The 25,512-nt window shown below is 39.1% G+C and overlaps 1 protein-coding gene across 7 annotated transcripts in view; it reads right to left on the bottom strand.

Moving 5' to 3' along the window:
- Pfrx (6-phosphofructo-2-kinase/fructose-2,6-biphosphatase) overlaps nucleotides 1-25,285 on the bottom strand; it is a 72,669-nt gene extending 47,384 nt beyond the window's left edge. For 2 of the 7 annotated variants that reach the window (XM_089251046.1, XM_089251019.1), the window contains exon 1: nucleotides 4,019-4,230. In XM_089251046.1, coding sequence (XP_089107172.1) covers nucleotides 4,019-4,079 — 61 coding nt within the window. In that variant the 5' untranslated portion in view covers nucleotides 4,080-4,230. Of the gene's footprint in view, nucleotides 1-4,018; nucleotides 4,494-25,073 lie in introns of those variants that run through there. The other 5 variants (XM_089251054.1, XM_089251060.1, XM_089251028.1 and 2 more) reach the window with 5 other exon arrangements.
- Nucleotides 25,286-25,512: the final 227 nt, after the last annotated feature.

Raw genomic sequence — 25,512 nt, 5'->3', positions numbered from 1 at the left:
TGGCCAATTCCAAGCCATTACCTACCCAATTAATTCAAAATGTCTGAAACAAAAAGTTTGGGGAATTTCAATGAATTCTTAAAAGAATTTTTTTTAGGTATATATCCTTTTGATCTATTTAAAAAAGAAAATCATTCCAAGATTATGTCCAATCAACAATACTACGAAATAAAATTTTAAAAGTTTCACCTTTAATTTTATTTCAAAATCAGGGGTTTTTCCTTCTTGAATGAAAATTACGAAGCTCCAGTGTTTTGACAAAACATTATTTCCTCCCCCCCCCCTCTGTAATTTTATATAACGTGGCTGATTTACATGAAATTACAGTACCTACTATTTTTTCCCCTTCTGACGAAAAACTTAAAATATTTTGACACTTTGTGAAAATAATGCGCAGCTTTAATCCCCAAAGCAGAATATGCCAAAACAATACATATGTCAAAATAGAAAAATCAGTGCTGCTACAACAATCTGGAATAAATTTTAAGAAAAGTAAAAAAATACTATCATGGGAATTTTTACAGCAGAACATTCAGTGAGCTGAGGGCTTGTTGCAAAACAATGCAAAACATTCTGCTTTGCAGACTTCAATAGAATAGATTCAACTTTCACAAATTCCCTTTAACAATGAAAAACTATTGGAAAGAGAAATAAGCCAAATGCTATTGGAGTTCTTTCATGCATATGTATGTTGCAACTTTAGACAAAAAAGTCTAAAAATATTATGGATGAGATATTCAAGACTAAAAAAAGAATCTATCTTTTTCTGCTTATTTCTGAACCATTCATAACAATGGAATGCTATGCAAATGACGCCCGTGCAGGGTGCAAAGCAAATGGGGGGGGGGGGGGGAATGACATTTTACTGGCGAACTGTTGATCCTAGAGTTATACTTCCAATCATAAAGAGTAGCCAAATAAAATGTAGTACTCAGACATGTCATTCATGTTTCAAGGGGTTGTAAATTTTTTAATATAACCATACAAACTTCTTATGAAGTCCCTGTGTGCCCAAAGAACCCAGTTACAAAGCTGTTGCCCCGTCTCTTCCTGATGCCAAAAAAAAAAAAACCTGTTTCTAAGTGAAATATTAACTGAGATATCTGAATTTTAAAAACAGAGGAAAATTAGAAAAAAAAACAGCGTTAAAAATATGGGCAAAATGGTTTTTCAGCATTTAGAATTGATTTTTCTCAAATTTTCTCCGTTTTTCAAATTTCAATATTTCAGAGATTATTGCACTTAGAAACATGGAATGTTTTTTGTTGGCATCACAACACAGGGCAACAACTTTCTAATTCGATTTTGGGACACATGGAGACAATAAACAATTGATTTTTCAAATTTTAATAACCATACAACCCCTCGAAATATGAATGACATATCTGAGTACTACGCGTTATTTGGAAAGTTTTTCTAATTGGAGGTGTACCTCTTGGACTGTGGTTCTCAACTGGTGCTCTGCAGAGCCCTTGGGGCTATGTGTGCACTTCCCAGGGACACCGCGGCCACTCGAGAATAATAAAATAAATCAATAAATTTCATGAAAAAAAAAAAAAAAAAAAAAGGCCTAAAGGATACCGCCATATAAATAATATACTAAAAAGGGCCTCTCGAGTTAAACAGAGCTCCGCCATAGAAATTATACACCGAAAAGGGCTCCGCGAGTCAGAAAAGGTTGAGAACCGCTGCTCTAGGATCAACAGTTCACTAGTAAAATGCCATACTCCCCCTTGCTACGCAACCTGTATAAAGTTTTCTATAGCTTGTTGTTACAGCAGAATCCCCCTCCCGAAATTCCCCCCTCCCGGGTCATCTTAAGAGCATCATCGGTGCCCCCCAGGATAAATGATTTTCCCAAGTCCCCCTGGCAAACATTCTTGAAAATTTCAACCGGATCTCATTTTTGTTAGGCCCCCCTCTTCACTTAAGGTGCCCGGGTGGGTCTACACATTAAGACTGCATTGCCCCCTTATCCAAAACCAGAATTTGCCATTAACGCCCTTCTAGTAATTCATTAGAATTTGTGTCTGGTGTAATATTCTACTTGTCATCTGGAATATTTCAACAATGCAAGATGATGGAAGTTTTTAGTGGGTGCAGGGTTGATGTAGTCTAATTTAAGAATTTTGCTCACTTCTAATATTGAGCATCTTCAGGATTAATGTAAAATTAAAGCAACAGCTCATACTTACATGTACTGTTCCCTCATTTTTTTTGGTTTTTTTTTTTACCTACACAGATATTTTTTAATGCACAACAAGGCAATTTGTCATATACACCAATTGTGTACCAAATAATTTTGCATGTACAAAAGAGGGTGCATTGCGATGGCTCAGCTAACAATGCTTATTTTTGCTTTGAATGGTCTCGTCAATGTTACAATTCCAGTGAAAGTGACCAACCACGGATACACTGGAAAACTAATTCCATGCCTGAGAACCTATCAAATAACAAATGTTGATCCCTTGAAACTGAAATTTCTCACAATTATAGAAAAAACTGAGTTTAAAAATAAAAAAAATAGATGTTTTGAACAGGAATTCGGAATATAATTCCATCACCTTGGACTCTGAAACCTCAATACAAAACAAATTATCATGAGACAGAGATGGATTGATGGTTTCGTTACCCACATAGCCTACCCGGCTATGCAAATTTAGGCAACCTCCTTCCATTCCTGTCTAATGTTCTTGACTGCTCTGGATTACTCATAATATGCTGTCATGAACTATAACCTGCTTAACCACCATCTGTAAATATTGGCATCATTCATGCCTCCCACGTCTACCTCAGCCAATGGTTTGAATCGATATGTCAGTTTCACTATACTACTACTAAACTGTTCATGCACCTTTTACACATTCCTCTACAGAATTTCTAATGAATTGGTACATGCAGTGCTGTCTTAACACATGGGGACCTACCCAGGATCTCACAAAAATAAGATCTAGTTGAAATTTTCGCCAGTAAACATGTAAACTTGCCTGAGGGGACCTTTAAAAAGTCGAATGGCTCGGAGACCCACAATGGCATTGGGTACATGTCAGAATGTATGTTCTACATAAATGTGTGGCCCTAAACATATCTATATTGTCAGAATTGTACTTGTTTCACATTCTTGTTGGTGCTGCCATCTGTCTCTTATACATTGAAGTAAAAATGGTGAATGCTTTAATTTTATCATGTTATGTCAGAATCCTATTGTAGGTCTGCCATCTCTCTAAAGATAAGATTTAAATGGGAGACCGGCTCGCATTCATGCCTCGAAGTTGGAAAAAACTGCAGAAAAACCAACTTTTCAGCCGACCACCACCATGCATCGAAGGGGTTTGAACCTGGATGCTCACAATGAGAGTCTAGCACCAAGGTTTAAGCTAGATAAAAACTTCCTTTTGCAAAAAAAAAAAGCGAAAATGGAAAGAAAAGCTTTAGAAAAATGCTACAATGCTAATGAATTGATGGTTGGATGTCTACTCATTTCGTACTTCCTGTATGTATTTTTACGAAAATGACTACTTCTTTCACCTTCTAAGATTTTCTTTTGCATTTTGTGAAAAATGCAGCCACAGCTTAAACCCTGTCCAGTACGATGCCCTCAAAATCAGACTTGTTATAGCTGCACATAAAAAATAGCAACTAAACGACTCGACAAACTATAGAGGTCAGAAACGTCAAGTGCCATCAAGTCGAGTCATTTATCTACAATCTTTAATGTGCAGTTAAAAAGCCCACATAAAACATTGTAGATGCTAGATGGCATTTGAATAACATGCAAATATATCAAGACCTTTGTGCATTAAAAACCTTTATCTCAAACCATCATGGATAGGATTTTTCAAGGTCAATAAATAGCTGATAACCAATATAAAAGACATTGATAACACATGTACAAAGATAAGCCTTTTTTTTACATGAAAACAATGACAAGCATGGAATATAATCATGGAATTTCAAACACAAACAAATCATGCAACTAATTGAGAACTAATAACACTACTTTTTAGTTCCTGTTTACCTTTCAAGCAATCCTGTTTAGTCAACGAAAGTCTTTTCCCGAAATTCGCGCTCCCAAACATGATCAAAGGCTAAATAAAACGGGAACTAAATAAAACCGTGATATGCAATATATATCAACTAATTAAATTAATTCCGACCCGTGTTTTAACATGGCTCCATCGGCACCAGTGAAGTGGAGAGGAAGCTCATACTAAATAATAGGAGAGGAAAAAAAATGGCAGAACTCATGTAGGTCACGCAGGTCAAACCCCAAGGTCTTCCTGTGAGCGCCATTCCTAGGATTCAAAAAAAACGGATTCGAACCGAAACAATAAAATAAACCGGGAGTCGATGTTTATTTGCGTTCGGGAGGAAAAATGCTTCCAGGAATCCTAGACGTCCCGGGTAAAATAAGAGATGAAGGCTCCCCCTTTCCCCGCGTAGGTGACAGCTGTTTAAAGGGACCCCCTACTACGAGATATGGGCGGGGCTCACGGAGACAACTTCGTCGTCCAGCCAATCGACGACCGACAGGGATTATGACGTCACGCGAGGAGGACGGGCTACGTCATTGATGACGTTGGGAGAGATAATACAATAGAGCTGTTGAACTGCGACCTTCAAAACGCTCATAATTCCCCCTTCATAGAAAAAGACGTTTTTTATCCAAAAGTCGTTGACGTCGGTTTCGTCTGGGCTCCCGTTTTGATATAGAAACAGGTGATTAAACAATAGAGCAATCGGAAAATCGTGAATGGACCACAACTAGAAACGAAAATTTACTATCGCCCAGGGCCAGTATTAATTTTGGAGCTCCCTCTACCAGGGCCGTCTTAAGAGCATCATGGGCCCCCGGGCCAAGTGATTTTTCTGAGGCCCTAGCTGGCCAATTCTCGAAAAATTCAACTGCTTGTCGTTTTTCTGAGGCCCCTCTCCTCTTGAGGTGCCCGGGTAAGCCCATGCGTTAAGACGGCACTGCTCTCTACGCAGTGGCATATTTACGAGGGGGCTATAGCAGGCCTGTAGCCAGAAATTTCTTACGGAGGACCACCACTTTGATTATGGGGGGGACCAAGATAGAATAGATATTTGGCCATCTTTTCCCCTCTTTATAGGCATTCCCTCACATTTCGGGGAGGGACCAGACCACCCTCCACATGGCCTTGGGCGGCAAAATTTGTATAACCCTAAATAAATTCACCTCTGTGAGACAGTAAGGGACTAAGTGAGTGACAGTTTGCAAGCATGTGAATGATCAAAAGAGTGACCAGGTCAGTCAGTGGCAGAGCGTGCGCGAAAAAAATGCAAATGAACAAAAGAGGAATCTAGAGCGTGTGCAAGCATGTGAATGACCTAGAGCAGTGTTTCTCAAGCGCAGGGCCCTGATATCATTGATACCGGGCAGCGAGTGATTTGCCGGTTCATTTTCCGTTGGTCGTGTTTGACCGAGCCTTCGACTCACAAAAATGAATGAAACTGGGCTGCGCTCTTGAAAAGGTTAAGAACCACTGACCTAGAGCATGTGTAAACCTGTAAATGATCAAAAGAGTGACCTAGAGCGTGTGTATGTATATACATGTGCAAGCAATATGAACAGTGTGCAAGCATATGAATGACTAAAGAGTGATTTACAGAGTGTGAGCATGGGAGTGATCAAAAGAGTGACTTGGAGAGATACAGATGTACTTGCAGTGGAGGGGGGGGGGCAGGTTATAGCACAGGGTGGAAAATTCGAGGAAAGTGTCAAAAAAATTGGACTAGAATGGGAGAAGGGCGGCCCCACCTCCACGTTATTTTGATCAGAAAAAGAATGAACTCTGCGCCCTTGCTGGTCCAGCGCATCAGATTTCCTCCACCAATATAATCTGTAATGAGCAATATATAATTTGAAATTCGACGTTGCAAAAAAGAATGTACGAAAGTACGATAATTACACAGTGAAACCCGTTAAAACGACTTTCAAGAGACCGAATCAAAAACATCGTATAAATTCAGAAGTCTCACACAGGCGTATTTATGGTTTTGCCACCCTTCTCCCATTCAAGTCTAACTTTACTGACAAATTTGCAGCCCGGGCTACAACCCTCTTGCGTCCCCTTCCCCCTAACCCTGTGAAAACACCTGTCTGCAATTTGCTAATTCTTACTAAAATTGCTGAAGGGTGTGAAATAAAGGCTGCTAGAAATCGCAATGAACAAGAATGAATTTCATGAAAAAGTATTCAAATGATCTGATGACCATATTTGATTTTGAGACATATAATGTAGGCTATAAACTGGGATCTTAAATAATAAAATCCTTAAAGTACGAAACATCGCCAATTGTCATCAGATATGTTGTCAGAAGTAGGCACGATTACTAATTAGTGATTAAAATTCCAAAAAGATTGCGTACAAAACGCCAAACCCGACACTTATGCGAGATTAATATTTATAACTTGCACCATAATTATCATATAATTTATATTACGAAAATTCAGTGCAGTCACGACTTTAGTATATATCACAAATTCGAATAAGTATTGTTGAAAAAACGGGACAAATGTTTAAAAAATAATCTGAACGAAAATTGCAGAAATGCCACGTAATATGGGAGCACAAGTAAAACAATTTAATTTATAGGGCTGCCTGGAAGGACGCTGTGCCCCAAGGGGCACAATATGATTATTATGTGTTCATGTCTTGTCCTTTCTATGTAGTTTGTTTCGTCATTGAAATGTATTTTGTGCTTGTTTTCGCAAATAAAAACAGACTAGTAAGTAAACCGAATCACTTTCCGTTGTTCGCAAACCGAGCCGTTCGAGAGTTGACCAATTGTTTCCGACAGGTTGAGAAACACCGACTAGAGAAATAAAATTAGCAGAACATTACCTTTGCTTATATCTCGATTATTCACATAGTATTCCTTTGAAAAATAAACGAAAAAAATTAGTTTAAACCCTCTTTGAAACAACTAGCAAACGAAGCACAACAGCGAAAGAAAATTATGCTAGAAATGATGAAAGAACTGATACTGTGTGTGCGTGTGTGTATATACAGTATGTCTCATGACATACCGCAGACCTGTACTCAGTGCCGTCATAGCCCAATCGGGAACGGCTCGGGAGCATCGAGCGTGACCTTCGAAATTAATGTCACTCACGTAAATTACGATAAGAGGCCTCGTAATAATGAGATTTGATGCTATGAATATTTATTTGGAAGAAAGCACAGAAATTTATAAACGGGTGCTTTCGTCTAATTAGGGACCCCAGAATATCACTTTACCCGAGGTCCCATGGTGCTGTAAAGGCCCTTCCTGTACCCTCCAAATGCTTACAATGGACTTGGTTCTGGAATTGCATAGCCATTTTAGTTTCAATTGATGCACATTAAAAAAAAATTATTGGCGTCATCTGCTGTTGACTTGCAGCACCAATTTCTGAATCTATGCATATTTTAGCAATGTGTTTACCTGTTATTTTGAATAAATTCATTTTGTAAGTTATTATTTCCGATGAAATTTATTGAAGAGTTGAATTCAATTAGAGAAATTTGATGGTCAGATATCGGTTAACATGTGTTTTCATTTTGTTCTTGGGAAGAAAAAAATTTTCTGAACAGTTTCGGTATTTTTGCGTGCCAAAATTAGTTTTGTTTTTTAGCGCGTCATCTTTGACTTTAAATACTACTTTCTAATTTCACACGAATTTTTGGCGTATTTTTTCCTTTTTTATCGCTTTTTCTACCCGAGAAATAAATTTCTCAATAATTTACAGAATACTTGGTTGTTTGGATAAGTATCCGATTATTTTATAGGTGGGCACAACAGTCAAATATCGGTTAATACGATGTTTCTTCTGCCTTCATGAGCCTGTCTGATTTTGATTTCCTTATATTTCGTTTTGTTTGTTTATTATGTTTTCAACGTAGCAACCAAAGCTGGACAAATCTATTTCCCGAGGCGTGTAAAAATTTTAAACGGGCATACATTTTTTTTATGGTTTACGGAAATTTCTCCCCGGTACATTTCGCCTCTATGGCCTCTATGGCCTCTATTCGCCTGGTCAGTGACGAAGTAAGTGAATGACCGTAAGACTGACCAAGTGAGTGACTGCATGAATGGCCGTATGAGTGATCAAGTGAATAACCGTAAGACTGTGCAAGTGAATGACCTTGACTATGAATGGCCAAATGTGCGACCGTATGCATGGCCAGTTGAGGAGTGAGTGACCGTCAGAGTGAATGACCATAAGATTGACCAAGTGAATGACCGTAAGACTGACCAAGGGGTGGGTGAGTGATCAAGTCAGTGGCCGTATGAATGACCAATCGAAAGGATAGAGTGAGCGTATGAGTGAACGAGTGGGTGACTGAGTGAATGGCAATATGTGAAGTGAGTGACCAAGTCATGTAATGTGAGTATGAAGTGTATCTGAAGTATGTGGAGTTTTAGTGATCAAGTCAGTGACCGTATGAGTGACAACACTTCGTCTCTCATGTGGTCACTTAGTCACTCGATCATTCACTCGCAAATATGGTTACTCAGATGGCCCGGACCTGCGAAATGTATGGGGCGAAATTTCCGGATCCCCCTTTTATTTGCCTATTCGTTTCAGAATCGGGAAATTTCCGGAATGACAAGCCCCAATTTTTACTAGGACGATTTTTCAGAAAAAACTCTTCCACTTTTGTCAGCGTCATAATATATTTGGCTATGAGCCAATTCTGAATTGGAAATTTTTTGCATCATTTTCATCCGCAGATCCGTACCCTCCAGATGCTTACAGCATGGACTTTTTATACTTCCTCTGGGAATAACGCTGAAAACATTGAGAAAAATTCTCAAAAAAAACATACGGCCGTCTTTCAAACAATAAAAACCCGTTGTTTTGGGGTTCGCCACGTCTGCGTATTCCCAGAAACAAGAATTAAACAAATCATTTAAGTGTCCGTACCAAATGGTTATTAGCTAGTCAACGACTACTTCCCTATATGTCAACAATCACAAAGAAATTTATGGCTTTTGCGGTGATAATATGCAAGATAAACTGTTTCAGCAACATTTTTTTTCAGTGTCTCCAAAAATTACGCGCATTTGATGAATATAAATGACGTTTATTAAAAAAAGACGAAGTGAAAACGTCGAATAAATGAAATCTATAAACATAACATGTCCCGACTGATTCATCGCCTATTATAGCCATATTTATAGCTTTAGTGGTTTCAGCTATAAGGACTCACTAATCGCACCCCGGGGGCGTTTGGGAATCACTGCTCTAGACGTCTAGAGGAAATGGAGCAATCACGGCCAAGCCGAAACCGCTGCAGCTACATAAATATGAAATTTGGTCAGTATTATATTTTATAAAGTAGATACCCACTAAGGGCCCTTTCACACGGAGCGGATGCAGACGCGGATGAAGTTTTAACAATTGGAATATACTGCGCCTTTCAGACGAGCCGAAAAATCTCCGCACCTAGGAAATGTTCATGCGGGTCCGGACGTCGTCCGCATGTGTCAAAACCTAAGTGCGGGCTCCGCATCCGCACATAGAAGTTTTGACAATAGGTTTATTCGGAGCGAATTCGTCCGCATCTTTGGCTACTTTTTGAAGGTGATTTTTCACGGAATTTTTTTTAATTATTTGCCATAAATACCCTTAAAAACACCATATGATGGTCCCTGCTCATTAATATAATGTACCTACATACGTCTATCCCTTTGTTTCGTTCTGAGATTGAGATATAGCAACTTTAACTGCCTTTTGTCCATACGTTACAATTTTATACAATAAAACCTGCCAACAACGGCCACTGACGGGACCAAAATTATAAGCCGTTCTGTTCATTTCGAATATTTAATATTAATTTAATACTTTAATAACTTTTAAATTTAATTTAAAATTTTTAATTTTTTTTCTTTTTAAATTTTTAAAATTATTTAAAAATATAAATATCTGAAATATTATTTTAAATATTTGTTATTTTTTTAAATTTTTAATCTGTTAATTTTTTTAAACTTTAAAAAAAATACTTTTATTAAACAACGTTATCAATGTACGGTGTTCACTCAGGGCCGGATTAAGACGTTTGAAGACCCTAGCACTAGAATAGTTTTGGTGGTTCCCCCGATACCTACAAGTTTATTTTACTTGATATTGAGTCTATAAACTAAAAAAATGAAATTTTATATTTCAGAAGTGACTAATCTAAGGATGGGATTTCACTCTAAAAGGTTTATGAAAGTTATTTTATAAAACTTGAAAAAAGCAACTAATAAATTGCAAGTGCAACCGATAAATTTATTAGTTGCTTTTTTAAAAGAATTATTATAAAATGTTTATAGCGTAATCCGTACTTGAGGCCGGGATTATACTTAAAAAGTTTTGTATAATCATCTTTATAAAAGTTAAAAAATTCAACCAATAGGTGCATCGGTTGCATTCAAGCAAATGCAACCGGTGATCTTAATGGTTGAATTTTTCACGTTTTATCAAAGAGCTTTTACAAAACTTTTATAGTGTAATCCCGGCCTAAGACAGAATTGTGATGTGAATATTTCTAAGCACAGACATTTTGAAAGTCCCAACCCCTCCCTTTTTTTATACTTGCAAATTCTTTGATATTTGCTGAATATTTTTTTTTTTTTTTTTTGGAACATCGAATGTTTTGGATATTTTTGGATTGGATTTTTCGAACATTGGATGTGTTTTTGGAATTTTCTTTCACATTTTTCCGAAAAGACAGATTTTTTTTCAAAATTTTTTGAAAATATTTTAAGATATTTTCTCCCATCGACTACTTGTGAGGATCGGAATGGAGGCATCTTTAGGCTCAATGATAAAAACCATCAAAGAATGCCTCTAGGCTGCCTATGGGCACTGAATCAGGGGTGAAGGAGAAAAATAATTACAAAAATTGCGAAAAAAGTTTTTATGCACGAATTTCGAACTAAAGATGCGGGCGATTCGTCCGCATCTTCAGCGCTCGTTTGAAAGGGTATGCGGACCCGCGTCCGCTCCGTGTGAAAGGGGCTAAGACGGGATTTCTGAAAATTCACCCCCCCCCCCCCGGACCTATTAGGTATTCAAATGTTATGAGAATCATCGCAGAATAATTTTCAGATGGCCAAATCCACACGAGTGAAGCCGCGGATAACAGCTAGTTACATAAAATGTACAGAAACTAATTGCGACCGAAGCCGAACCTCGTAATTATGTATGAAAATTCATATAAACTTTAAGTGTCGCGGAAATTCAACTGCAGGTTCAAGTGCGCCGCAAGACAAAAAAATTGGAAAACACCGTCATAGACCCGCAACTCTCTCAAGGTAGCGATAAATGGTCGAATAAGTTGGGTAAATATTAATATTTATTGTAAACAAAATACACACACATACACATTACAAAATAGTGGACAATAACACGAATAAGACACATAACGAATATACACTTTGTGGCCCCAAGGGACACTAAGTTCTTCCAGGAAGCCAAAAAGACATAGTATTACACTTTTTTCGCCGCCATTGATGAGCCGCCAAGTACGCAATATATAATTATAGAAAAACATAAGAAATTTAAGACATGTATAACAGTTCAATGTAAAATGAAAATCCATATTTAATGAAATTTAAACATGATGCGAGTATGTTCTGGGTACAACATTAATACACATAAGAATATATAGTTTTAAACAGTAATTTGTAAAAAAAATTGTTAATTTTATATTTATCTAGCTTTTTTATGTGAACAGTTTCAGAACATATAATTTTGAATGCTTTTGCATGTATGTAAATTTCATATTTGTGTGTGTGGTTAATATTATTAGTAGTTGGTTTTTTTGGCTGAAATGAATTCATGAATTTAGGAGCAGTAAATGAGAAACGTTCGAAAGATTTTTTTGTTCTCGGCGCTTCAAAATCATGTTTGAATCTCGCTGCTGTTTTATTTGTTTTTCTCTGAAGCCAATTTTTATTTTTCGTCGCAAAGTTTATCGTTCGGTAAATATATAATTGTCTTATGTCTAGTGTGTGACAGTTAATTTTTCTATCGTTTCCAGTATAGGCTTGTGTTAGCATATTTCTTACCTTGTTATACGTGGTACTTAGATACATGATATTACAATGGTATGCTCCACCCCACGCACACAAACCATAAGTTATAATTTAGAAAACCCACGCGTAAAAGACATCTTTCAAAAAATCCTCCCCTATCAAATACTTGAGCGTGTACAAAAGAGCTGTGTAAAATCGAATTTTTTATTTTATTTTATCGCAATGAATATTCCATTTCAAGTCATCCTGTATTGTTACCCCTAAGTATTCGTACTCATACTCTTTGGATTCCTTGGCAGGTGCAGTTTTGTTGTGTTTGAGGATGACATATGAATTTGATGGGAATTTCTGTGTCGGAATTTAAGCCTCTCGTTTTAGTTATCTGATATTTGGTCTTTTGCACGTTCAATTCAAGTTTGTTTGCAACCATCCACACGTCTCAGATCATCCTCTGCCTTTGTTATTAAAGTTATGTCATCCTCTGTGTACAGAGCTGTAACTTTCACCGGCAAATGAAATTAATTGACCGTTTAGTTTCAGTTTACAGAAGTCATTTATGTAAATGAAAAATAATATGGGACCCAAAACAGATCCCTGGGGAACCCCTTTTTGAACCTGGAGATTACTCATTTTCTGATTTATAACTACTGCTTGTTGTCTGTCAAAGTAATACGTTTTGAACCATTCCAATATTCGACCTCGTATACCAGCTCTATATAATTTTTCTGTTAATACACTCAAATCCACATTACCAAATGCTTGTTTTAGGTCTAAATAAATAATAGAGTATTTATTGTCATTGTAGCCAGTATTAAACAGCGACAGATTTTTATTATAGCCATTTCAGTGTTTTAATTTTTTTTAAACTGAATTGATTCGGGGCCAAATAATTATGATTCAAAAACCTATTAGTTGTTGATTTATAAATTTTTCGGTTATTTTAGAGAAAAACTGGAAGAATCGATATTGATCTGTAGTTTATCATTGCATTTGGGTCTCTTTTCTTATAAATTGGGTAGACAAGAGAAAAATTTAATTCATTGTAGAAATAATTTCCACTGATAGATAGTACATCGATATTGTAAGATGCTATTATTTTTTGCATTTTTGGAGTTAGGCCATCATATTCAGTTGCTTTAGTTTCATTTAATTCATTTATTGTTCTTTTCAAGAAAGGGATGTCAATATCCATGCATACCATTGAGTTTATAACATCTCATTCATGCTTTAATAAGTACTTTTGCACCAAAAGATTTGTATTATTTATATTTCTTTCAATAAATTCTTTGTTAAATTCATTTGCTAAAACTTGTGGATGCTGATAAATTGGTAGAACTTGCTTTCCACTATTTTTATTGAGCACAAAATAGTTTAAGCATTTCCATTGCTTCCGTTTGTCAGTACATTCAACAAATTTAGCCTTTTGATACTCTTGTTTAGCTTTTCGTATTGAAATTTTTAACATTTTATCATAATTTTTGTATTCTATTTCATACGATATTATGTTGGGATATTTTCTATATTTTTTATACAATTTTTCTTCGATATATTTATCTTTTCTATTAGTTCTTTAGTAATTCATTTATTCTTGCTTCTTTTAGTAATGTTTGATGATGTCCACAGATTTGAGTTTCAGAATTTTTGAATATTTAATGGTAATTCAATATTAATGGTGATAATGTTAAATTCCCAATGATGCACATCAATATCCTCGACCGGGGTAACGCCGTTGACAAACCTGGAAGCCATGGTGCATACTTTGAGAAGAACCACTGGGACAGCGCATCATGGTCATGTCCTTCCACATCTGGCCGCAGGTACCCCCTTCATAGTGAGTTTATAGTATGGAAAAAAATTAAGGGGAGTCCCCAGGCTGAAGCCCCATCAGCCCCACTCTTGTGGAAACCATAGTATCAGTGCACAAACTTTCCTGCTGGAGAGCCATATTTCATACAGAATTACTCCGAGACGTACAAGAGCTGAATGGAACAGTTTCTCAAGGGCCACATATGGATAAAAACCCACTGATGAAATAATTATGATCAAACTCGTTTTTCATAGGTGTTAAATTTCTGAGTGGGGGGGAGGAACGAAAAAGTTTCCGAAATCATGGCCAAGAAGCAATTTAATCCTTTTGATATGCGGAGAAGAAACCAATGTGGCCAACAAGTTAATCTTCCAAATCCTTAATTTATACATGCTCAACCTGTGGCCCGCAACCAAACCATTCAAGTGGCCAATGAAAGAGTAAGAAATCATGCTCAGTGGCACGTTTGCAGATTGCTTTAAGTTGCCAATAGAGCATATTCAGATCACTTAAGCGACTCCAAGCACAAAAAAAAAATATTTTAGTGATTCCCAGCACACCTCCAGTTCACTTAAATGGTACGTGGTTCATTTGCGGATTACTTGAATGGCCAGCGGCACACTTTCAGATCCCCAGATTGACTCGCGACACGTTTCCAGCAGCCTAAAGTGGCCCTCCGAGCCGGTTTCCCCATTTGAAAAAGTGTCCGCAGAGAGCAGGCAGACCAACAACACGATACTAACATAACATAGAAATTCAATCAAGCATTTCCATCTTCATTTCAGAAAATGGACGGCAGATGGAAGCACGAACAAGAGACGAGCGCAACTCAACAACAAATGCATTAGGGCCACACATTCTCAGAACACGCACTCTCTCTCCGGCATGTGCCGATTCGTTAGAAATTCCGTAGAAGAATGTGTACGGATATGTTGTTGCAGTAGCCTAACGTGGGCCGCGGCACATTTCCAGTTGATCCGAGTGGCTCAAGGCACATTTTCATATAACTGCTTTTTATCACAAGAAGAGCCAAAACGCGATGACCATTCGACCAATTAAATTTTATCTTGTAAACGTGGCAATTTTTGTATAAACTTTGTTATTATATTTTCATATTGGGGGGGGGGGGGGCAGAGAAATATCATTTGGAAATTATTTGTTATTAATGTTTTTGATTGAATAAAAGATTCAAGAAAACTAACCAAAAAATAGAGGGGGGGGGGGGAATTGGAAATATACGGGACAATGTGGGACGTATGGTCACTCTTAAGTTAAAAACACACATATACACACACAAACGCCACTCCCCTCCCAACAGCGAGCTCTAGATCCGCCTCTGACTCAACTGCACACTTTCTCTAGTTGATTGAACAAGATAGGATTTTTAGCACCAAGATTAGAAGGCGAATGTTAACCACAATCACACCAAATACGCCGCAGGGAATTTGGTCAGAGCTAGATTTTTGCGGTCACTCTGCAGCATAATTAACGTAGCGGTATATTTTGTCTTTCAATCTTGAATCGACTAGTAGACAAAGCTAATTGCGTCTAGCCCAAACATGACGACGCACTAACATTTTGCCTTTAACGTGTGGAAACCGAAAAAAAGAGTGCGTACGAACAATCTAAATGTCAATGTCGTGACACGAATCATCGCGTCCAAAAACCGGAAACCTCAAAATACATTTCCACAGAAGTCCGACTTTTTAAAAAATAAGGAGTTACATAATATTTTTCCAAAGGATACCTTGAAGACCGGATTAATATAAATCCTTTTATCACGTTCTCGAGAACATAATCCGAGACGAAAAATTCATTAAAAACGACAATGCGGAAGAAGACTTGTATCAAAAACGGGAAGAGATCAAGTCGGGGTTGTACGCAGGATCGACCTTTGGAAGAAGCCCACATACCACAGGCTCAAGCAGGGCAAGAGGGACATTTACCCAGGGCCCCAAAGTTCAAACACGGGAAAACCCAAAAACTTTGACGCAGGCCCCTCTAATTCTTGCTTTTCCCGGAACCTCCTGGTGTCAAAGTCGGGCCCTTGGTTTTGAGGGAGGGGAACACGATTAATCTCTTTCAGAGAAAATTTGAAAAATCGCCAAAGAACATCTTGAATCAAGAGATTTAAAAGATAGCATATAAAAGATATTTTCTATCCACATTTGAATTTAAAAAATATATACTCTATATTTAAATTTTTGATCGCCCTAGGATTCAGGAAACCGAGTGAGGATCGTCTCAAAAGGAGAACGCCCCCCCCCCCCTTGGGTATGTATCTGAATCATGTACATTAATCGAAGATAGCAGCATTGCTTTTTTCAACAGCGACTCGTTAAACGCATTGTGCTGAATGAGGCGATTTGTTAAAACATTCAGAAATAAACATTGTTAAATTAACCAATGCCAAAAAAAATTGTTAAATTTACCAATGCCAAAAAAAAATGTTAAATTAACTAACGCTGAAAAAAAAACATTGTTGAAGAATCCAACGCTGAAAAATAGTTTGGAAGTGCAATATTTTGAAGATAGCATATTTTTTGGATGCATAATATTTTGAAGAGATATGTCTGAATTGAAGAAAGAATTGAATATTGCGAAATCACTATCACCCGGTAAAAAGTTGATTAAAAGTCGGTGCCCGAAAAACAACTTTTTTTCCACGTACAGTTGGGACATACTTCGGAAATTCTGGAAGCGAGCGTCGTCGTAAGCTAATAAAATGGATCAATCGATAATGTTTGTGGTGGCCTTCGATGCTAAATTTATAAAGGAACTCGCTTTGACCACTACACCAAAGTGAAGTGAAAAGTAGGGGCGCTTAAAGAGAGCACCACCGGAAATGAAAGAAAACCGATTTCGCATCATTTCCTGGAAAAGGGTTTTGCGGGTATTAGAAATCTTTCACAGTAATACGCCTTTTGAAAATGAATGATGTGGTATTTTTACTTCAGTAATTCCTTCTACACGAATAGTTCCGGTGTGTGTATATTACTAGAGTTTTATTTTTCATCTAACCACTTTCGAGTTTGTGGGAACTTTTACACATCCGCACTGCAATGGTAAAGACGTTTTTATAGCTACATACTTCGTGCAATGCGGAACGGCCGAGGTTCGATCCTAGCGACCGGCCGGCACTTTCAAAAGAAATTTATGCCGCATTTCCTAACCCACGAGACGCAAAAAAAGTCGGAAATCGGCACAGTTCCAGAGAATTTCAAGAAAAACCACGTGTTTCAACAATGTATTCAAACACTGCTGAATTGAAAAATAGTCGATCCCGCTTATAACGTTCCCGTTTAGAACGTTTTCCAGCTCAGTACGACTAATTTTTGCGAATTTAACTTTCTTCCTATATTGATAATGTTAATTTTTCCCCGATACAACCTTTGAATTTTTTGCTATTCCCACTTACAACGTTCGAGAAATTCACATCGGGCTTCCCCCCCCCCCTGAAAACAGCGTACTTTTTCGCAGGTAAAGAAACGAAAATGGCTTTTGTTTATGTGCCAGCGATTAACAATTATGTGAAAAATAAAAGGGGGGGTCTTTTTTTTTTCAAGGGTTTTAGGCACAATAATAATTTCACTTTGTCCAACAATAGTGTACAGAGCATAAACTGCCCTTACCGCTGTTCACATACGATTGGGTAATCAAAGTCACGTCACTGAATAAAGGCCCGCCTCACACGGGTAAACTAAAATCGAACCCGAGTTGCCTCAAGGAGACTTGACAGATAAGCAGGGGCGTAGCCAGAAATTTCGTTCGGGGAGTGACCAAAGTGATAGAACAATAGATTTGGCCATCTTTTTCCCTTTTTCGGTCATTTTCTCACATTTCGGGGTGGACCAGAACCCCAAGTTCCCCCCCCCCGTTACGCCCTTGCAGATAAGAACTATAGCCGCCACAGTGGTGGTCGGCTGAAGTTGGTTATCTGTGGTTCCCAACTTCGAGGCGCAAATGCGAGCCGATCTCCCCGTTAAAAAGTCTCGCCACAGAGAGCAACAGACCTACAAACAGTACAAATATTCAGTCACCACACATCGCTCACTTCACTTCTGAGATATAGATGGCAGCACTGAAAAATCATACATAACACTAGATACGCACTCAGACTGTTAGGTACACACAATTACACTTCCGGCACAACTCACTAGGTAGAAAATAGCCTATGGCGATAGACCTGAGTTGTGCTCGGTTAAAAAAAAAAAAAAAAGATAAGAACTATATAGTTAAACTTTTACTAACTAAAAAGTTCTTAGAAGGGGTTAATTTTTTACCTTTGCGGTCTTATTAAAATTTGCCGCACACTAGATCGATTCCAAAAAATTATTCTCAGTGGTGTTAGACGACATCTTCGTATAACAAAGGAATAAACGGGGTAAGTGTTAATAAATTAAAAACACTACTAAAATAGCTATGATCGGTGAAAATCTGCCTTATATAATTCTTATAGACATCTCCCGATTAAAACGATTTTTAGTTGAGATTTTTGAAAAACGTTATAAGCGGGATGTAGATACAGCGCACACACATTCTTCGTGAAATGAATCGATCTCTTGCGGCCCAGACACATGCACGTGCAGGAACTCAGTCTGGTAAGTAACTAAAACACTGATTCTCAATACTACCTCACTTTTTATCAGATCACAAATTTTTAGGTATTTCTGATTTATTTGGTGATGAATGCTTTCCATTTTGAACCCACGATAAAATGTTTCGAAAACATTCAATCTATATGTATATCAAATTGATTTTTCCGTGCGTGCATGTTCTCTATACAAATCTATAATTTTAGACCAATCGTCGCAAAAAATAAAATTCCTTTGGCCTATATACCAAGCAGGGCCAGACTTGAACGAAAAGCTACAATAACAATTCGTCAGAGCTGGGCAAATGCCCGAAAAACGGTCGGGCAACAATGTTTTTGGGCCTTAACAATGACTTCTGGAATGTTTACTTTGGTTACTGTGGTTTCTTAACGTGTTTCAGACATGTATATGCCTTTACAATGGTGTCACTTTAATGCAGCCAGTATATAGAGCCCATAGACGGAGATGGAAATCTGGGGGGCACGATGATGTCAATTCATATGTATACATACATTAAATCGGTCGACTTGGCCTTTGACGCTGGGGACATTGCCCCCCACCCCCCGTATCTCCGCCCATGATAGAGCCAGCGTCGGGTATTATAGCCAGTTATCTTATAAAACGGCTCCTTTCACAGTAATTCAAGTGAAAAATTCATTTGTTAACACTGATTAATTCAAAGCAATGCTTTCTTCAACATCTGTTTTAACAATACCTTTTTTCAATGCAATTTTTGGAAGCTGTTTTGTTTCTGACGAAGTTAATAACATTGATACGCCAACATTCCGGCTGGTTGACCATATTTCACTCAAGATTACTTTGGCAGGCCGTGAAAGGGTTAAATTACTTCGTTGAGAGTGCAAATAAAAAACACCGATGAAATAAAATTATACATATTTATTTCAATGGAGGATGCCATCGATGACAACCGCGTGAAGCTTCTATTAGAAAGGATTTTACAATGAGTTCCAGTTACCACATTTATCGTTCAATATTCTCACCAGCAAGGCCCAACCCACATGGGTAAAGGGATAATATCCCGGAAGGGAAAACGCCCGAGCCTTGTCTAGTCTGACAGTTAGCATTTATTGCTTTGCCCCCAAGAAATCGATGCATCATTGAATTGATATTCATAGTTTCTCAGCCGTTCACTAAACGGTAAGTGGCGTGTCAGGGAATCGACAACGAGACGCAAGTCGATAATAAAAACCCACTTGACACAATGGGAGTGAATATCACTTTCGAAACTATTTATATATAGTAAATAGTGTTATTTTCGGGAACAACCGAAATTAGCTGCGGTGTGAAGTGTTATACGTGATTACTCGGCATTTTCTTCTCTAAAAATGATAATAAATAGGTTGAGGAGTTTTGGTACACTTTATAGGGTAACACTGTTGTATTGTTATAATGAGAACTATCAGAATCACAGGCTAATCGTTGAGAAAGCAGAGTATTTTACGGGAGGGCAGAACCATTATTTTCTACTATATTTTTCAGTCTTGGAAATTATCTCTGGATCAGTGTCTGGTACCAATTTTAGGTACTTCTGACGTTTTACAAATCAAAAATTACATTGCACCGTTTTTCTTTGGGCTGGAAGAGATCTCGGCAACGGGAGAAGTCTAGTGGCAAACTTCTGACGTTCATTAGTTTTTCTTTACAGGCTCATAAGTTCAAGTTACTTGGTTCGCGATTTAATTTCAATACAACTAACGATTCGCGAACGACGAAAAACATGAATCACGGTACGTAAGAGCGAAGTTTGTATTAGTAATAATGCATGTGTGTAACTAGTAATAATGCAATGTTATCATTGAATACGTATTTCGAAATAGTGATGTCATGATAGGGCGAAAAATGCGTCTTTGGTTAGAGTAAAGGGCAAAATGAGTATAATGCATTTTGCTGAGCAATCGTATCAACGATTCAGCTTATGTAAGTATTACTCAGTTCATAGTTGGAAGGCCGTTTCAACATAAATGGGTTCCAAAATTACTTGTACGAATAACGTTTTATCATCGGGGCAACCCGGCCGTTAAATAAATGGGCATCTCATTGCATTAACCGTTTGAGCTACATTGATTCTCACCATTGAGAACCTTTTCGAATCAACGCATCTTCAACAATCTAAATCGACATCGTCGATGAGAAAACATCGCAATCTTCTTTTATGGATAGAATTACTGATTTTTCCATCACTCCAACATCCCTGAGTGCATGCAAATTGGGAGAGAAATCACTGATCGTTCACCAAAAAAATTATGTAATTGGCATGGGGGGGGGGCCACCGGATGGAGGTGGACGATTGCCGGCCTCCTTTCACTATATACACCAAAGCCTACTATCTACAGTAGGAGGCTTTGTGACCTCGATGAGCCCCCCTTCTCGTTCGAAGAGACTATCCGCTTATTAATCAATAGCGAGGTATTCAGAATTGTGGTGGGAGAGGCCGTCGCCAGGACAGTGAACCTGGGAGTCTGTCCAAGACCCTCTAAAACAGTGGTTCTTAACCTTTCAAAGCCCGTGGGCCAATTTTTTTTTTTTTTTTTTTTTTTGTGAGTGGAAGGTCCGGTCACAGGGCCGCAACTAAGCTGAAGCAGGGGGTTCTGGTGCCCCGGGCACAAGGGGTACCGTACCTTCATCCTTTAACTCAGGTGGTTCTCTGGCTCTGACACCTAGGATGGAATTATTTCAAGCAGTAGGAACTTACTAGAAAGAGCCCCTGCGAAAAATTCTGACCTGTGAGGGAAAGTCCAAAGATTCTAGCCTGGGGGCCCGAGTTCCAGGATGTGCAGAGGGAGGAGGGTATGTACCATTGAAATAACGTTAATTATAGACCAACCGAAATTACCTTATAAAAATACAACCAGATGAATGATCGTTTGACTGGTTTCGAACGTGAACTGCACGCGCATCTTATTTGTAATATGACCATCAAATGACGATAATTGATAAGCAGCATTGAAGGATGGATTATATAATTATTTTCCCCCACAGGTTCCTTGACTATATTGTATATTAGTCCAGTTACCGGTAAGTAGATCTTTATCTTCTTTCAAAGCAAGGGCGTAGCCGGGGGGGGGGGGGACTTGGGAGTCTGGTCCCCCCCCCCCCGAAATGTGAGAAAATGACCGAAAAAAGGGAAAAAGATGGCCAAATCTATTGTTCTGTCACTTTGGTCCCCCCCCCCGAACGAAATTTCTGGCTACGCCCCTGTTTCAAAGGGTATTATTATGAGATAGGGCTTCAACCCCACGTTGAGGATTTTTGGCGCCGTATCTGTATTCACCCTGCCCTATGATACATTCATCGATCTGAAGGAAAAAAACCGAAATATGGTCCGAATACGATGCCGTTTGATTCGAGGATAATGTTTGGATACACCGATTCAATGCGCTTGGGCAAAATGGGGCGCCTGCCCAAATTTCAACATTTTCATTTTCTTACACAAATTCATTATAGAAGGGCTCGCCAAAGATCCCAGCCTATGGATACTGAGGAAAAATATCAACGGAGGTATGCCTGTACGCATTATCAGGCAGAGGTAAGAACGACCGCCCACATCATGGGGGCGACAGGTGCGGTCGCACCGGGCTCCGCATTTACGGTAATACAAGTGAAAAGTATACATATATGTAATAAAAAATACATTTTTTTTGTAGTAAAGGTGGTGTCTGAACTGATTTGATTCTGGGATTATTTTTCTCATTAATTCTGAATTTTCATTTTTCTCTCCTGAAGCCGATTTCAGTCGTCTGAGGCCCCCAAAGCAGAATGTTTTGCATTGTTCTGCAACGAGCCTTCTGTTGAAATGTTTTGCATTAAAAACAACCATAGTGTTTTCTACACTTTCCCTTGAAATTGTTCCAGATTGTTCTGCCACGTGCGTCGAACATATCGGTATATCCTGCTTTGGGGGTTGAGGCCCCGGGCGCAAGAGAAAAAGATTGGACCCATAAATTAGAAAAAAGTTTAAAGTTTTTCGGGGCCCTTCAGAAGTCGGGGTGCGCGAGCCGTTAAATCGGCCTCTGTTCCTCTCGCAATCTCGGGATTCTTCTACTCAATTCTGGATTTGCATGAATTCTAGGAAATTTTTTTTCTTTCATTAATTCTGAATTTTCATGAGCTCTGGGAGATTTTTTCACTCATTAATTCTTAATTTCCCTCCATTCTGGGGTCATTCAAGTATTACATCAACATCGAGGGGGGGGGGGGTTTCGGATTTGCTGACAAGGAAGGGGTATGAAGGTTGCTTACGTCATCAACCACTGTTTATGAAGAATATTCGAACATTTTGAATATTTCAAGCTGCTGACGAAATTTTTCCGACAAGGGGGAGGGGTCAAAATGGCTAAAAATCTGCTGACGTAATACTTGAATGGCCGCTTTCTCTCACTTATTCTGAATTATTTGACATTTTTATCTTATTAATTCTGAATTTTAATGTATTCTGGAATTTTTTTGTTTTGATTAATTCTGAACTTTCATTGGCGAGTTGATATTTTACAGCATTCTTGTATAGTCTATGATATAGGGCCATAACTAGGATTTTTGCCGCCCGGGGCAAACATGATTCAGCCGCCCCACAACTTTAAAATTCTATAATTTTACAACGGTCCTCTTTGTTCTCACCCAAAATTGTCACCCCCCCCCCCTAAATTTTTCCGCCCGTGGCAGTTGCCCCTCTCTCTCCAATTCCGGCCCTGCTGTGATAATGCATGAATCTTTAGATAGATTTCCCTCCCTCCACAGAATATAAAATCGGGGAGCAAGGGCGTAGCGAGGGGACTCGGGGGTCTGGTTCCCCCCCCCCCCGAAATGTGAGAAAATGACCGAAAAAAGGGAAAAAGATGGCCAAATCCATTGTTCTGTCACTTTGGTCCCTCCCCCGAACGAAATTTCTGGCTACGCCCCTGTCGGGGAACACTATGAATCGATGAAACTATTTTCGCACCTGCCCCCCCCCCCCGTCTGATAAGGGCAGCCTTGCCTGGGATCTTTGGCCATGAAAAATTCTGGCCTGAGGGGCGCCAATCTGTAGTGACCTTAGTGTTAAAAAATGCTCGTACTCCCTCCTAACGCGCTTCCTGTCTGTAGGGGACCAAGGACTTCGGATTCAAATTTCACAAAAATCGATAAACAATCAAATGCAAAAAAAAAAAAAAATTCATACCATGTCCCCCCATTCATTTTGGAACCGGAATCTGGCAGGTTCCCCCACCCCATGATCATGGGCCCTTTAAAGTGTAAAAAAATATATCAGGACGTCCCAGGCTTCAACCCATTCGCTCCCCACTCCTATGTGGGCATCATGAGTCTCACACACATGGAGAATGATGGGGCTCCAGCTGAATATTAACTATTAATATTTGCATTTTATTTTACACGTGATTTCAAAGATAAAAAAAATACATATCTATCGAAAATGTGCATGTAGAACCGAACAGTGTTCGAGGGCCCAAACGGGGGGGGGGGGGGTCGTCACCGAAATGTGAGAATATGACTGATACACCTGCCCCCCCCCCCCCCACCATCCTGCAGGAGGGGCGCCGAGCTGGAAACTTTCTCGGGCCCCGGCACTAAGACTTTTAAAGACTTTCCGGCCCCCCCCCCAGATTTCTCTATGAAACAAAAAAAAATGAAAATCGTCCCGAGTCCTGTCAGCACCACCCTTGGGGGAAGCAGGCGGGGCTGGTGCCTCGGACCAGAGTGGGAGCAAATTTCACCCTTTTAACCTCTCAACATTACAAGGGGGCGATAAAATGCGTGCGCCCGCTAACCTACTATGTAGTAACGCCCCTGCTTGTAGGCGGTGCCATCCTGAAACACATACGTAATATATGGCTAATCCCCGGTGGCCCGAGACGGTTATTATATTTTGTTACGCTATAAATTCACTGTACAAGGGCCAGTGAAAAGTCTGGACTAGGGTCATTGCAGACATAACGCATGGCGGGCAGTGGGCCTCCTCCAGTGCAGAGGGTGGCCTCATGAAAACGACATCTGGTTGAAATTATCGATAGTAAGCATGTAAATCAGTAGGTAGAAATTTCTAGTCAGGTAATGGAGGAAGGAGGGCTTCAGAAAAATCTTTGTTCGGGAGGCCCACAATGCTCTTAAAGACAGCCATGCCTAGGATCCCCGTTGCAGGATGTGGGGGGAACAAGATAGAACAAAGAATTATCCACGTTATTTTACCACTTTGATCCCTCCCCACTCGAAACACCAGTTAGTTGTCCCGGTGTCCCCCACCCCTCCGAAAAAATTCCTAAAGGCTCGCAAAACAAATCGCCTCGCCCCCCCCCAACCCGAATAAAACAAATTCGTATGGGCTTTATAAACAGCCCCTTTAATTTGTAGGGGTATCCACCACTCGACTCGGCGCCTTGGGTGGGACGGGGCCCTACGGACCCACCGCACGAATTGGCCCATCAAATTGAAATTCAAGATGCCGGTAGTATTCATGTGAATGTCACTGGCATTTCAAGAACGGTGTCAAAGTACCCGATCCCAATAATTCATTTTCACAACGGGTTTTGTGTGTAAAAGGTATGAAAGAAAAAACAAAATTACACAGACCCACTGTTGGGTCAACAATGGATCTATTCAAACAATTAAAAAAAAGAAATCCTTACCTCTTATTGGGAATGGTTTTGTTCCATTGCTGTACTTTTTTCGCGCTGCCATCGCAAATAGTACACAACCATACGAAGAATAGGATGAGGGAATAGAATAGCGTGATGATGACTGAACCGATTCTCCGCTAGGAATGAATAGCAAAAAAAAAAATTTTTTTTTGTGCTGAGCCTGCCGGCTGCGCTGCTGTTTACCCTCGTGTCCGCTTGGCGGCGCTACCAGACACAGCAGAAATGATTCCTCTCCCCCTTCCTTAAACCTTTTTTATTTTTTGTGAATCAATGTACGTATTATTGCCGAAAAGGGGGGGGGGGAAATGGGGTTTTTAATCTTGGGCTTCTTTCCCAACTATTTTATCTACGTTATTGTTTTTGTATTCCTTTTTTTTTCTTGTTTTGAGTCTCATTGTTCCCTCTCGCTTAAGTCACCGATTTCCGA

Source organism: Pholcus phalangioides, unplaced genomic scaffold (genome assembly GCF_987345545.1).
Source record: "Pholcus phalangioides strain wild (caught in Gottingen) unplaced genomic scaffold, Ppha-v1.0 ptg000003l_1, whole genome shotgun sequence".
In the NCBI taxonomy this organism is placed as follows: Eukaryota; Metazoa; Arthropoda; class Arachnida; order Araneae; family Pholcidae; genus Pholcus; species Pholcus phalangioides.
Note: the sequence above shows the minus strand (reverse complement) of the source record. Positions and strands in the feature narration are given on the sequence as shown.